Source organism: Alnus glutinosa, chromosome 4, assembly GCF_958979055.1.
Source record: "Alnus glutinosa chromosome 4, dhAlnGlut1.1, whole genome shotgun sequence".
NCBI lineage: Eukaryota > Viridiplantae > Streptophyta > Magnoliopsida > Fagales > Betulaceae > Alnus > Alnus glutinosa.
In genome coordinates this window covers 32,207,505-32,220,936 of record NC_084889.1, presented here as the reverse complement: position 1 = coordinate 32,220,936, position 13,432 = coordinate 32,207,505, and the positions used below count along the sequence as shown (strand labels likewise).

Sequence of the window (13,432 nt, the reverse complement as noted above, 5' to 3'; positions counted from 1 at the left end):
ATGTTTCTCTTTAATAAGCCATCTGGGCATCCTACGCAACGTGTATTCACTATAGATGGATTCAGGAATTGGAAGAAAGTTAGAGATGGAAAAAATTGTGATATTCTCAATCATATAGGAAAAGATCCTAATTCATTTCATAGAATTGCTGAAAGGTCATATGAAGACTTAAAGAACCAGTCTCAACACATACAAAATGTGTTTGAAAATTTTACTTCTGAACAAATTGCAAACAATCGACTGCAGTTAAAAGCTTCAATTGAAGTTGTTCGAATGTTGGCATTTCAAGGTATTGCTTTTCGAGGTCGGGATGAAAGTGTGGATTCAACGAATCGTGGAAATTTTCTTGAAATATTGAATTTGATAGTTTCATATAATGAACAAATTGCTGAAGTGATAGCTAAAGCTCTAAAAAATGCCTCTTACACATCACCAATGATACAAAAAGAAATTTTACATATTTTTTCAACCAAAGTGAAGGAGACAATTCGCAAAGAAATTGGTAATGCAAAGTTTTGCATAATTGTTGATGAAGCTCGTGATGAGTCAATGAAGGAGCAAATGGCTATAGTTTTAAGATTTGTTGACAAAGATGGTTTTGTGCGGGAACGCTTTTTTGGGCTTGTTCATGTCTTTAATACTGCGGCAGCAACCCTACAAAATGGTATATATTTTGTATTGTCTCAACATAAGTTAGCGATTGAAAATATTCGAGGACAAGGATATGACGGCACAAGTAACATGCGAGGTGGGTGGAATGGGTTGCAAGCTTTGGTTTCAAATGATTGCCCATATGCCTACTACATTCATTGTTTCGCACATCGTTTGCAATTGGCATTAGTAGCGGCATCAAAGGAAGTTATTCCTGTTCATCAATTTTTTACTAATTTGACTTTTATTGTCAATATTGTTTGTGCTTCGTGCAGTCGATTTGAAGAATTGCGGATTGCCCAAACTGCTGAAATTGCTTACCTAATTGAAATTGATGAGATTCAGAGTGGAAGGGGACTTAATCAAATTAGTAATTTACAACGGGCTGGAGATACTCGTTGGAGTTCTCACTTGAGATCAGTTTCTAGCTTGATCAAAATATTTAGTCCAGCTTGTGAAGTTCTTCTTAAAATAATTGATGTAGGAACTACTTCTTCCCAACGAGCAGAAGCAGATTCAGTTTATCAGGTAATGACTTCATTTGAATTTGTCTTCATCTTGCACCTCATGAAAGAAACAATGCAGATCACTGATCATCTATGTCAAGAATTGCAATCAAAATCTCAAGATATTTTAAGTGCCATGAATCTTGTTTCATCCACTAAAGCATATATCCAACAATATAGAGATGATAAATGGGATGATTTACTTACTAATGTGAAGTCATTTTGCGAGAAACGCAATATAGATGTCCCAGATATGAGTGCTCGTTATATTGCGAGACAAGGTCGAGCTCGCCATCAACAAGCCGACTTTACAATTGAGCAACATTATCGAGTGGATATTTTTTGTGCATCAATAGATTCCCAATTGCAAGAATTAAATCGCTGATTTAGTAAGCATGCAGTGGAATTGCTTATTCTCGGCTTTGCTCTTGATCCTCAAGCCGCACGTGAATCTTTCAGAATTGATGATATTTGTCAGTTGGTAAACAAGTTTTATCCACAAGACTTTACTGATCTTGAAAAGGAACAGTTGGAAATAGAACTTAACCATTATAAGCATAATGTAGTTCAACATTCGAGTTTCCAAGCATTGTCAAATATTTCTGAATTTTGCCAATGGTTGGTTAGTACCGGAAAATCAACTATCTACCAACTTGTTTTTCGAGTTATTGTACTTGTGCTTACTCTTCCCGTTTCTACCGCAACTACAGAACGAGCATTTTCAGCCATGAATATTGTCAAAACTAGGCTTCGCAACAAAATTGAAGATGAGTTTTTGACGGATTCTCTAATGGTGTACATCGAAAAAGAAGTTGCTGCAACAATTAGCATAGATTCAATTATAGATGGTTTTCGGGATTCAAAAACACGACGGGTTCCATTTTGATAGGTGTTTTGACTAAAATTTAATGTATTATGAAATACATATTTTGTATATTTTCTTTTGTTTATTATTTATTTTTTTGTCAAAACTAAATTGATGTTAATTTCGTCTTTATGTATTTATTTCATCTTCAATCTTTATATATTTCTTATTCATGCTTTGACCCATACTCCTATTTTAATATATTTGTAATTTATGCCTTGACGGCTTGGTCCCTGCCCAAAATACTTTCTGGCTCCGTCCCTGTTTATTCTTGTGATCTTTGATCAATGAAATATTCAGATCTTTCGTTTTTTTTTTTTTTTTTTTTTTTTTTTTTTTTAAAAAAAGAGAATTTCACAAAAGGATATCGAACTATCACGCATTTTGACGGAAGGGTATTGAACTAGCATTTCTCTCGAATCAGGGTTTTAAACTATTACAAATCCTCACATAAAGGTATTCCGTCAGGATTCGGTGTTAAATCCTGGCGGAAGTAGAGTCACGTAACTTCCACTTGACTTTTTTAATGGCTTTTACCCGTTTTGCCCCTCTATTAAAAAAATATATATATATATTCATTTAAAAAAAAGGAAAAAGTACACTTTACCCCCTAATGTATCAACGTATTGGTAATTTGACACCCAATGTTTAAAAATTGGTGGATGACCCCCCCTAATATAACCAACTTTGGCACTTTAAACCTTCCGTCTTCTTAATCCGTCCTAAGAGACGGAAAAGAGGTCACATGCGTTGCACATGACCACTTAAAGCTTAGCTTTCCAAAAATACCCCCGTTCAAAACGGTGAGTTTCCACTCTACACTCTCATACATAGCAACTAAGTTCCAAGTCGAGTCGTACCCGCCATGGACGAGTCTCCAGCGGAGCTAGTTGTGGACACGGAGAAGTTCTCGGTGGTGTCATCGCCATCGAACGATTCTTAGCCAACGTAGGAAGAGCTGGTGGCCAAGGCAATCGTTCCGTAAAGAAAGAGTTTCTTTGTCCTCCACCTCCCAGACCTTCCTCCACCTCTACCGGTCTTCAGTACGTAGATGTGGTCATTTCCAGCAAAGACTCCACGACCCATATATATAGGACTTAGGAGTAACAACAGCAATGGTGACAACACAGTTTGTGGATGTGGGCATGAACACTATATTAAAAGCTGCCATGATTGGAGGGATGAGTAACTTTGTTTTTGTTGTTTACTAAAACGCCTTTGCCATCTTCGTCCTTCTTGCAGCTTCCATCATCTTTTACAGGTTCACATATTCATCTACTCCAACTCTCCTAACTCAACAACTACTTTGCACTGTACAGTACTCTTCTTTAACATTTTCTTTTTTACTTTGATTTGCAGAAAAAGAAGTCTTCCTCCAGTAACTTCTTCAGTTTTGGGTAGAATCTTTCTTCTTGGCCAGCTAAGGTGCTTTTCTTGTTTAATTGAGATAATAGGAGTTTAATAGCCATGGTGGCCCATATCAAGCTCCACCCATTCGCTATCATTCTCATTCTCCTCTCCTTCTCACCCTTAAAGAAGGTTATGGGTTGTGCATGTTCTCGTGTCTTTGTTTAGAAATGCTTAACTTGGACTCTTAATACTGTGCATGTTCTAGTTATGGCTGGCTTAATTCAGTCAAGGTAGTCTATAAGTTGCATGAGAATTGCAAAAACAAAGAAAGAGATGATGAAAATGAGCTCCAAGTGCAAAAACAGGTCCTCTGTTCGCACACTATAAAACAGGGGAGAACAGAGGATGAAAATGACCACCTGTGCTGCATGACCTACCCATAAGTTCTTCACACCCATTTCCGTAGATGCATGACCTACCCATATCCCCTTTGGAATAATTGCTCCCAAAGCAGGCTCTTGAAATCACATCTCCGAAAAAGCTTCTCATATATTCATCAATGTGAATATCTGCAACTCCACCCTCACTTTCTGCCCTCCATGAGTTCCCTACTGTCATCGACGACTCCACCATTATGTTCATCATGCCCTACATATTGGAATCACATTCATTAGCATTAACTTTATATTTTTCAGAAAAGTGTAGTCATGTACGTTAAATATGAAGCATATATACCTTAACCTTCTCCATGTATAGTTCGGGAGCAATGATTTTCCTCTAGTGAGCACATTTTGCTCCATTTGATGTCAGGATCCCTTGGCCAACCAGAGGGTCACTACGCTCTTTGGATTGATTGGAAGGCCTTCCAAAGTCTAAGGAAGTGCATGTTCTTAGAGGATTCCGGAGAAGCAAAAGGGGTGAGAAAGTACACCGAGCAACGACTACTAGCCGTTGAAGAGTGTAGTTCTTCACGAAAGAACTAATCATGGATAGTTGAGATCAAGTGTCGGTCACGTACAACAGGTTCTCAGGTTATTTGTTATTACTGTTTTTCACTGTTTTTCTTCCAACAGGTTCTTGTACTGCACTACGTAGCAGAACTGAACAAAACCAGGCTTGCAGGAAATCAGGGAGGGAAATAATACAAACGTTGCGTTTTCACTTCTTGGGGCTTTCTATACACGTCTGTTGTTGAACATGCAAAATGGAGAGGTCGGTTTCCAAGCCAAGAAGGTTCAGGGCTCGGCTAAGTTCATCGATGGTGATGATGCCATCGTTGTTCTTGTCAAAGAGATCGAATATGCGGCGGTGAAGGTGAAGGCTATCTCAGTGAAAATGTGATACATATTGCGAATACAGTGAATATTGAATTCGTTGGTGCCGGTGATGAGCCTCGCCAGTAAGTCATTGGCGAAGTTGGAGAGCTCATTGATGGCAACCCGGCTACCAGATAGCAAGGTACCCGATTCCAGGACGGGGAGGGGCGGCCCGGGTCGGGGTCGTAGGCACGCTGCAGAAACCGAGTCGGAGGATGGAGCCTCTCGAGGAACCAAACACGGGAGACCCGATTGGAATGTTCCAGGAGAATGGCAAAGCTAGAGCTTGGGAGATGAGAGCTTGAAGATGGTCCAGGTGTGAAACTCACCGTTTTGAACTGGAGTATTTTTGGAAAGCTGAGCTTTAAGTGGTCAGTGCAATGCAAGTGACCTCTTTTCCGTCTCTTTGGACGGATTAAGCAGACCGAAGGTTTAAAGTGTTAAAGTTGATTATATTATAGGGGTCATTTATCAATTTTTAAATATTGAGTGTCAAATTGCCGATACGTAAATACATCAGGGATAAAGTGTATTTTCCCTTAAAAAAAAAACTTCATTCCACGGGATGGACGATGGGCACCATAAGATGGACAACATGGTTCTGAAGTTCGTAGTCGTCTCGATCTCTTTCAGCAACTGCAAAAAATGGAACTGGGTCGCCATGGGAATAACGATCACTCGACGTTTTGTTTTTCGCTTCCAATAGGAGCGGAAAGTAGGAAACCGAGACAAGGCCCGTGAAGTCGGTGACGTCCCGTTCCCATTAGGTCAACCCGTATGTGCTCCAGGCATACGTTTGCAAGCTCTTTCTAGAAATCTATTTCGATTTTCTTATTGGCCAAGAAAAGACAAAACAAGTAAAATTCAAGGGAACTATTTCTCAAACAAGTCTGCGCTTTAGCACCATATTACAATCATTTGATACCCCGAATTTTCTCTACCTCACAAAGCTCAACACTTTTTTTAGCTCTCATGGCAGAAAAACTCATCTCTCTCTAGGTTTTCCTTCTACTCCTATATCAAGTAAAGCCTCAAGACGATGCTAGACCCTTGTTGGCGTCTCAGTTTCCTTTGCTCGTGGGCTCACTGCGATCTTGATATCCGTTAATGAGTTTACCGGCAAAATTCTAGCGAGTGTTAAGAGTTACTTGGATTGTTGATTCATGCTAGAGGTTCTCTCAGAACAAGATTATTGGTGTTAATAATTGGTTTGGTCTAAGAGAGGAAAAAAGAAGAGTTGGATTCACAGGTTGGGATGAACCCAACGACTCTTCCACCAAACAACAGCCCAACCCACAAAGCTAATCCTCTATAAAAGCCCCTACATTGCTCTTTCACCTTCTTCAGATACCCTTGAACATCTGCGTATCTCACATTCTACAAATAAAGAAATGGCTCTCACAAGCAGCTCTGTGATTCCCACCAAATCCTTCATTCAAACCTAGTCTTCTCTCCTGCACTCCACCAAACCCCACCAACCCTCCATCCCTTCCAGGCGCAGATCACTCCCTTCGATCTCTGCCATCCATGCTGCTGAGCCCGATAAAAACTCGGTCTTCTCCAACAAGCCGCCGAAGCAGCAAGTAACTCGCCAACGAAGACAACGGCGAAGACGACCCATAATGCGGTTCCGATGACGTGGAGCGTGGAGAGATGGAAGACCAAGAAGGCGCTCCAGCTGCCGGAGTACCCAAATCAGGAGGAGCTTGAGTCGGGGCTCAGGACCCTCCGATCGTTTTCGCTGGAGAGGCGAGGAACCTCGAGGAGCGGTTGGCTAATTAGGTCGCCATGGGCAACGCGTTCCTTCTGCAAGGTGGGGATTGCCCCGAGAGCTTCAAGGAATTCAATGCCAACAACATCGGTGATACCTTCAGAATCATCCTCCAAATAGGTGCCGTCTTAATGTTTGGAGGTCAAATGCCTGTTATTAAGGTCTAAGCTTTCATGTTTGAATACGAAGATTTCTCCGCTGCAGTGAAACCTGCATCAACGGATGCTCATTTCCAGTACACTCCTTCACACCGGCCTCACACGGATGCTTTGTATTCGAATCTCAACGGGTAGAATTTTGCCGGAGATGGTGCATGGAGAGTGTTGCCGCATTTTATAAGTTTTGTCGTTTATGTGTATTTTCAAGGTTTCTTTAGGGGCAAAATGGGTAGAACACCTTTATAAAATCACGTGAAAATCACGTGATTCCACTTCTGTCAGGATGTAACGCCGAATCCTGACGGAATACTCTTATGTGAGGTTTGTGATAATTTAAAACCCCGGTTCAAGAGAAATGCTAGTTCAGTACCATTCCGTCAAAACGCGTGATAGTTCAATACTTTTTTATGAAGTTCTCCTAAAAAAAAAAAAAAAAAAATTTAATTTCGTGCATAGTTAAATTTTATATTATTAATTAATTGTTAGATTATTATGCTATTTAAAATTTTTACATGATGTGATACTTTATATATTATTAAATGTTATAAAATTTAATCTGAATGAGTAAATAATTTCTCTTCATTTATAAAGGTACTATACGCACTTTTTAAAAAAAGATTAGGTTTGAAATTATTTGAACCACAGTTTTGAACTAAATGTTCTAATACTATGTGAAAAATAAGGACTCCTAATTTAACGTGTGTGCGATCAATTGTGCAACAAAATATTTAAATGCGAAATTTAAAAGAAACAAATATTTTATTGACGATGTGGAAACTCTTATCAAGAGAAAAACTACTCCGGGGTAGCCAAACCCAAGAAATCCACTATTCAGAAGAGAAAGCTAGTTACAAAGCACTCATACTCACATACCTCTGATGCAGTGGTCATACCTTTAACTCTGACACGTACCTATATATGAATGTCTCCTAACCAGGTCTCCTACCTGAAGGGGTCTTCAATGAACTCCTTTAGCGTAGGGCTCCTCCCTAAACTAGACTTCAATGAGTTGATTAAATCACACAAATAAAACTCTAAGAGAGCTAGCTAATCTCACAATCTCTGTCTAAACACCCTATTTTAGTACAATGGAATTCAGTACCAAATTCTCTGAATAATACAAGCCTAGAGACTTCTATTTATAGGCTATAATTGCTGAGTTCATCCCAAAGTGCTTTAAGCTGAGTGAAATATGAACTTACATAAGATGGATTTCTGTAGTTAGAAGGCACGAGGTCCGTTCTTCTGAGAAAATCTTTCTTTCATATCAAGGCACATTCCTTCACATGTGTTGATGTAGATCACACTCCCAGCTATTTCCTTAGAAACAGAATTGAGGATCCAGGAAAAAATCATGTTGTTGCATCGCACTTAATTAAGCATGATACTCAGCACTAGTTTCAACTGCAGGTTGACGAAGAGATCCATTAATGATTGACAATTTGTTCTTGGCAATGAGCACCATTGTCATTGATTTGCTTCAAGTATTATAGTTCTCACCAATTAACTACTGAGAAACTAGAATTGCTCCAGAACTGTCTCCTTGAGGCAAATAGAATGGATTGGCAGGATTGTTGAAAGCTGAAGAAGTGAAGGTGAATTCAAATGGAGAGGTAGTACCGGATGAAGGAATTTTGATGTTTGATGAAGGAATGTCAGATGAGGGAATTTCAGAAGATGAAGGAATTTCAGTCGCCATTGTTGCAGGCTTTGATACCATGTAAACCTTTGTAGAATGCCAAGTGTTTGGAAGAAGAGAATTGTATTGAATGAATAATTAAAACGTTCTGATTACAAGAATGGAATGGAACTACATATATATGGACGAAGACTTCAAGCTATCTGAAGCTTAACTAAGACTAAGCTGTTACAACTTAAAGAATTGAAATAACAAATTATCTAACTAGATTACAGCTCAGCAATCTAACAGGAAAAATGTATTAGTAACTCTGATAAAATGGACAACAGTTTTTTTTTTATGAGATTTCATAATTTGATTTTCTAGCTATCTGCACCTCAAGAGACTCACGTTTGCTGCGTGACTCATAGGCTCATAGGCCTTTGCAATTACTAAAGGCAATTATACCATGTTGATTTTAACATATAGAGACAATTATACCCTGTTGATTTTACTCACGTTTTCCGGTTCTCTCTGTACCCGGTTATGTATGTTACGTTTGTTGGGTGACGTACTCGCAGCGGCGGAGTTAGGATTTTAGGTTAGGGTTCAAGATTTTTTTTTTTTTTAACTAAAAAAAAATCCTAAAGTTTAACAAAAATTAATTAAAAATTTTAACTAACGTAATAAATAAATAACTTATTAAAATTGAAAAGAAAAATTTAAATATAAAAGATTAAATCTTAATTAATATGAAAGTTTATTACATACTTGAAACTGAAAGGCTAGATTTTGTTTATAAATTAATTTGATCGATTGAACTTTGAAGGCTTATTTGAATGGTTAAATGCTTTGAGTTGAAAGAAATAATTAAGAACAAATCGAATGTAGCAAATTCTTCTACAATTAGACTTATCTTATTTCAAACTTTTCAATGATTTGTAAAATAACACTCAAATGAGAATGAGAAAGATACTAAGAACAAAAAATAACACTAGTGTCAAGTTTAACCCGAAGCTTGAAGTATAAAATATTCTGACAAAATTTGATTGAATAATTATGATATACACAGTCGTATATAGCTATACGCAACTCTAAATAATAATAGTGTTTTTTTTTTTTCCATGCTCACAGGATGTCAAGCTGTGATCTGTTATTTAAAAAAAATAAAAAATAAATAAATCTAATCTGTTCGCAAATTTTTGACGGCTTCTAGAGCCACACACACACGTCCACAAATCTGAATCATCTTATTGCTTTCTACTGTTTTTTTTTTCAAGCCACAAGTTACAAGATGTGAAGATCTGATCCATCATTTTTAAAAATAAAACTCCAAAAATTTCACAAGACTCACGTCCTTGTAGCTGTAGCGTGTGTTATAAATATTTAACATATTATTTAAACTAACATGCGCAACGGAAATAAATAAAACGGATCTAGGCTTACCTCTTGCCATATTTGTTCAAGCGTTTTCTCGATCCATCTGAAAAACAAGAAAAAGTTATCTGAGGGATCTTCTAACCTATGCCTATGACGGAATTGTCGTACTGATGGTGTACACAGGTTGTTTATTTATAGGCTAGGTCAGAGACTCTCAAATATGGTAAATATCGTATTGTTCCTCCCATTAAGGAAACAATATTATTAATTGATTTTAAATCAATTAAACGATTCCATTACGGTAATTTAAATTAATAGAAATTATCATAACCATAATACCGTATATTATATCTATAATAAATATAATAAACACCGTAATATGTGACATAAAGATCACATAAGGGAATAATATCTTACGGTGTGTAGAAGTCTAAAAAAGTCTCATGGAAGTGACTCACACCATCCTTTTTACGGACTTCGTTTTTAAGACTTGGAGCTGTAAAAAAAAATATTTAGACTTTTTTAGAGTTATTTATAGAACGGGTAGATAACTTTTTTTTGAAGGGGTAGAGTTGTAGACTTGACTGGTTATTGATGACCTTTTACTTTTTTAGACTTTTAAACGGTACGTTTTGGAGATAAAAATTAAAAATGTTGCAAGCTTTTCTCCTACGCCTCTTCGTCTTTAACCTCTCAACTCGGTTTTTTTTTTTTTTTTTTTTCTTGACCTATTTGTAGAAGAACAGAAATGAGAACCGTGAGAGTTAACGACAAAAAGAAGAAGAAAAAAACCCACGGCAAGGGGTGGGCAAGTTTGCCCATCGATGAAATGTTGAGAGGGGGGGGGGGGGGGGGGGGGGGCAATTCCATGGGACAGGGGCATAAAAAAAAAAAAAAAAAATATTATACCAAGGTTAGGGAGATTTTTTAGGAGGTGTGGGGGGCATCGACCCCCCTCGACCCCATGCTTCCGCCCCTGCGTACTCGTATGCTCATAGGCTCACTGCAGGCTCATCATACCTCTTTTCCACTAGCTAATATAAAATTACCAAAGAACCCTCCATTTAATTACTCTATAAAGACAATTATACCCTTTAAGTGAGCGGAATCAGGCTAACCAATCCTTGAATCATTTTAGTTTTGGCTGCTCTTGCATGGCAAAAAGCACCAGCATAATATATCACCTTGACGTTTATGCCCTACGTTTTTTTTTCTTTAAATACGACTGCAGGAATTTTTTTATTTTTTTTTTCATCACAACTAGTCTCCAGCATTGTGAAGCGCTTCAAGACTCCAGACTCCAGCGTTGTGAATCGATCGGTCTTTTCTCTCTTCTGGTCAAGGTAATGAGCGTTTATATACAAAGTTACATCTATTGTTTGCTTGCTTTTTCGCCTAATATTGCATTTCTGTGATAAGAGAAATTGGTAGGTGATCATGGAATCTATCATTACGCTATATTGAAGTAGAATTCGTTACTTCTCTATATTCCTTACGTGTGACTCTGCCTTTAGCTCCAATTATCATTTCTTTCTTTCATAGGATATCGGAGGAGACAAGGCAGATACATTTTTTTTCTCTTCTTCTGTATTACTTATCAAAAAATGTGTTGTCTTTTTCTTTTTTTTCTTTTTTTTTTCGACAAACATTACACTTAATCCGTAATGTTTGTTTGCCGGAATCGAAGAAGAAAAGAAATTTTTTTTTTTTTTTTTTTTCATTTAGAATTCGTAATAAACACTTAAAATTTTCTAGGATATGTGTGTACACATATTTATTTCCCAAATTCTACCTTGGTAAAAGGTTTCATCGTTGTCGCTTTTCTATTTTGTTCTTCTACCTATTTCCTTGTTTGTTTGTTTGCTTTTTCGCCTAATATTGCAATTCTGTGATCAGAGAAATTGGTAGGTGATCAGGGAATCTATCATTAGGCTATATTGAAGTAGAATTCGTTACTTCTATATATTCCTTAAGTGTGACTCTGCCTTTAGCTCCGACTATCCTTTCTTTTTTTCATAGGATATCGGAGGAGACAAGGCAGATACATTTTTTCTCTTCTTTATTACTTATCAAAAAATATGTGTTGTCATTTTTCTTTTTTACAAAAATTACACTTAATCCGTAATGTTTGGTTACTGGAAGAAGAAAAGAAAAAATGTAATGTTTTCTCCATTTGAAAAGTAGTTATAGGTGGACCAGTTGATTTATTTTCTTCTTACTTATCATAAGATTTATTACGTTGTGTATCGAGAAACAAATAGTTATTGGAAGTACCAAACAAGATCCTGCTGAAATACCAACGGCAAGAGTACCAACTCCCCTCCTCTTGGTTGCCCACCAAGTGAGCCCGATGAATTCGAATTATTAGCAATCTAGACAAAAAAAATTGCTAAAAATTCAAATGTGTCCCTTATGGAGATGATTGGTGAAAGATTTTGATTAAGTGACATTGTTTATAAGTTACTGTAAGGGTGATTGCCAACGGTTTCCATCATTGTGTGCATATTCCTCTTCATAACGGCACAACAGATTTTCCAATCAGAACAGGGGAAATCCACCATTGATTTTGAGTGTTTGTCTTTTTTATTTTGCTTTTGGGAAGTGCTACACATCCTAAAATTTTTCTCCAAAATTTGGTTCTCAAATGATGTCACAATTTCATGTGATCTATTATTTTGAAAAATATGTCACAATCTCATATCATTTGGGAACAAAATTTTGGAATAAAATTTTGGGAACTCTAACATTTCTCTTTGCTTTTTCTCCTCTACAGCTCGTCTGAAACAATATGGGGACTTATGTGTTGAGGATTACCTGTGCAATGGCGGATATGTCCAGTTTTTTGGAAACTTCGGACACCAATTTTCAATTTAGGGTAATTTGGATTATGTAATAAAATTGGAATGTTACTTCTCTGGTTATAGGATAGTTTTATTATTATTATTATTATATCTAATCAAGTCATTTCTATTAAGTAAGATGCATGAGGCCTAGTTGTGGTCACTTAATTAGAAGGCCAGTCTTACTTAAAGCTGTATTTGTCCAACAATCAACAAAGGTTGTTTTAATGTTTATTTCTTAATTAATTTATATATCAGGGTGTGACTTTGAAGTTAATTTGTATATATAGTGCACAAACTGCAAAGAGAGATTAAAGGTGACCAGACTACCTCTACAAGGAGTGGCAAGATATACTAGAGAAAACATAGATCGTGGAGAGGAAGTTGCTATCCTTAAGATGTTGTGTTCTAGAGGTGAACCTGCAAAGTTTGTTTGCAAATTGCTTGGAAGCTCGATTGGTAAGTATTTATTTTTTTTACTTAATTATTCTAAATAGAAATAGTTAGAAATTAAGGTTGAAAATAAATATTGACTTCTAATTTAACCAAGTTTGTGTGCAACAAAATATCTTAAATGCGGAATTTAAATAAGACAAGATATTTGTTACGAAGTGGAAACTTTGTGAAGAGAAAAACTACTCCGGGGCAGCCAAACCCAAGAACTCCTATCCAAAAACAAAGCTAGTTACAAGACACTCATACTCACATACCCTTATGCAGTAGTCATACCTTTAACTCTAACACGAAGCCTATCGTGAACGTTTACCAACCAGATCTCCTACCTAAAGGGGTTTTTGATGGATTCCTTTACCTTAGGGCCGACTCCTAAGATAGACTTCACATGAACTGTTGAGCACACACCGGCAACGGCTTGAGAGCTAGCGGATCTTTGATTCTTCCTAAACAAACCTCTCAAAACTAAGAGAATTCAATACCGAATTCTGTACAATTGATAAGCCTAGGGCCCTCTATTTATA

General features: G+C 37.1%; 1 protein-coding gene across 1 annotated transcript; it reads left to right on the top strand.

The window, feature by feature from the left end:
• On the top strand, positions 1-2,043 carry LOC133866325 (uncharacterized). Its single transcript, XM_062302844.1, has 2 exons — positions 1-1,438; positions 1,559-2,043. The coding sequence occupies exons 1-2, from the start codon at positions 1-3 to the stop codon at positions 2,041-2,043; spliced, it is 1,923 nt and encodes a 640-aa protein (XP_062158828.1).
• Positions 2,044-13,432: the final 11,389 nt, after the last annotated feature.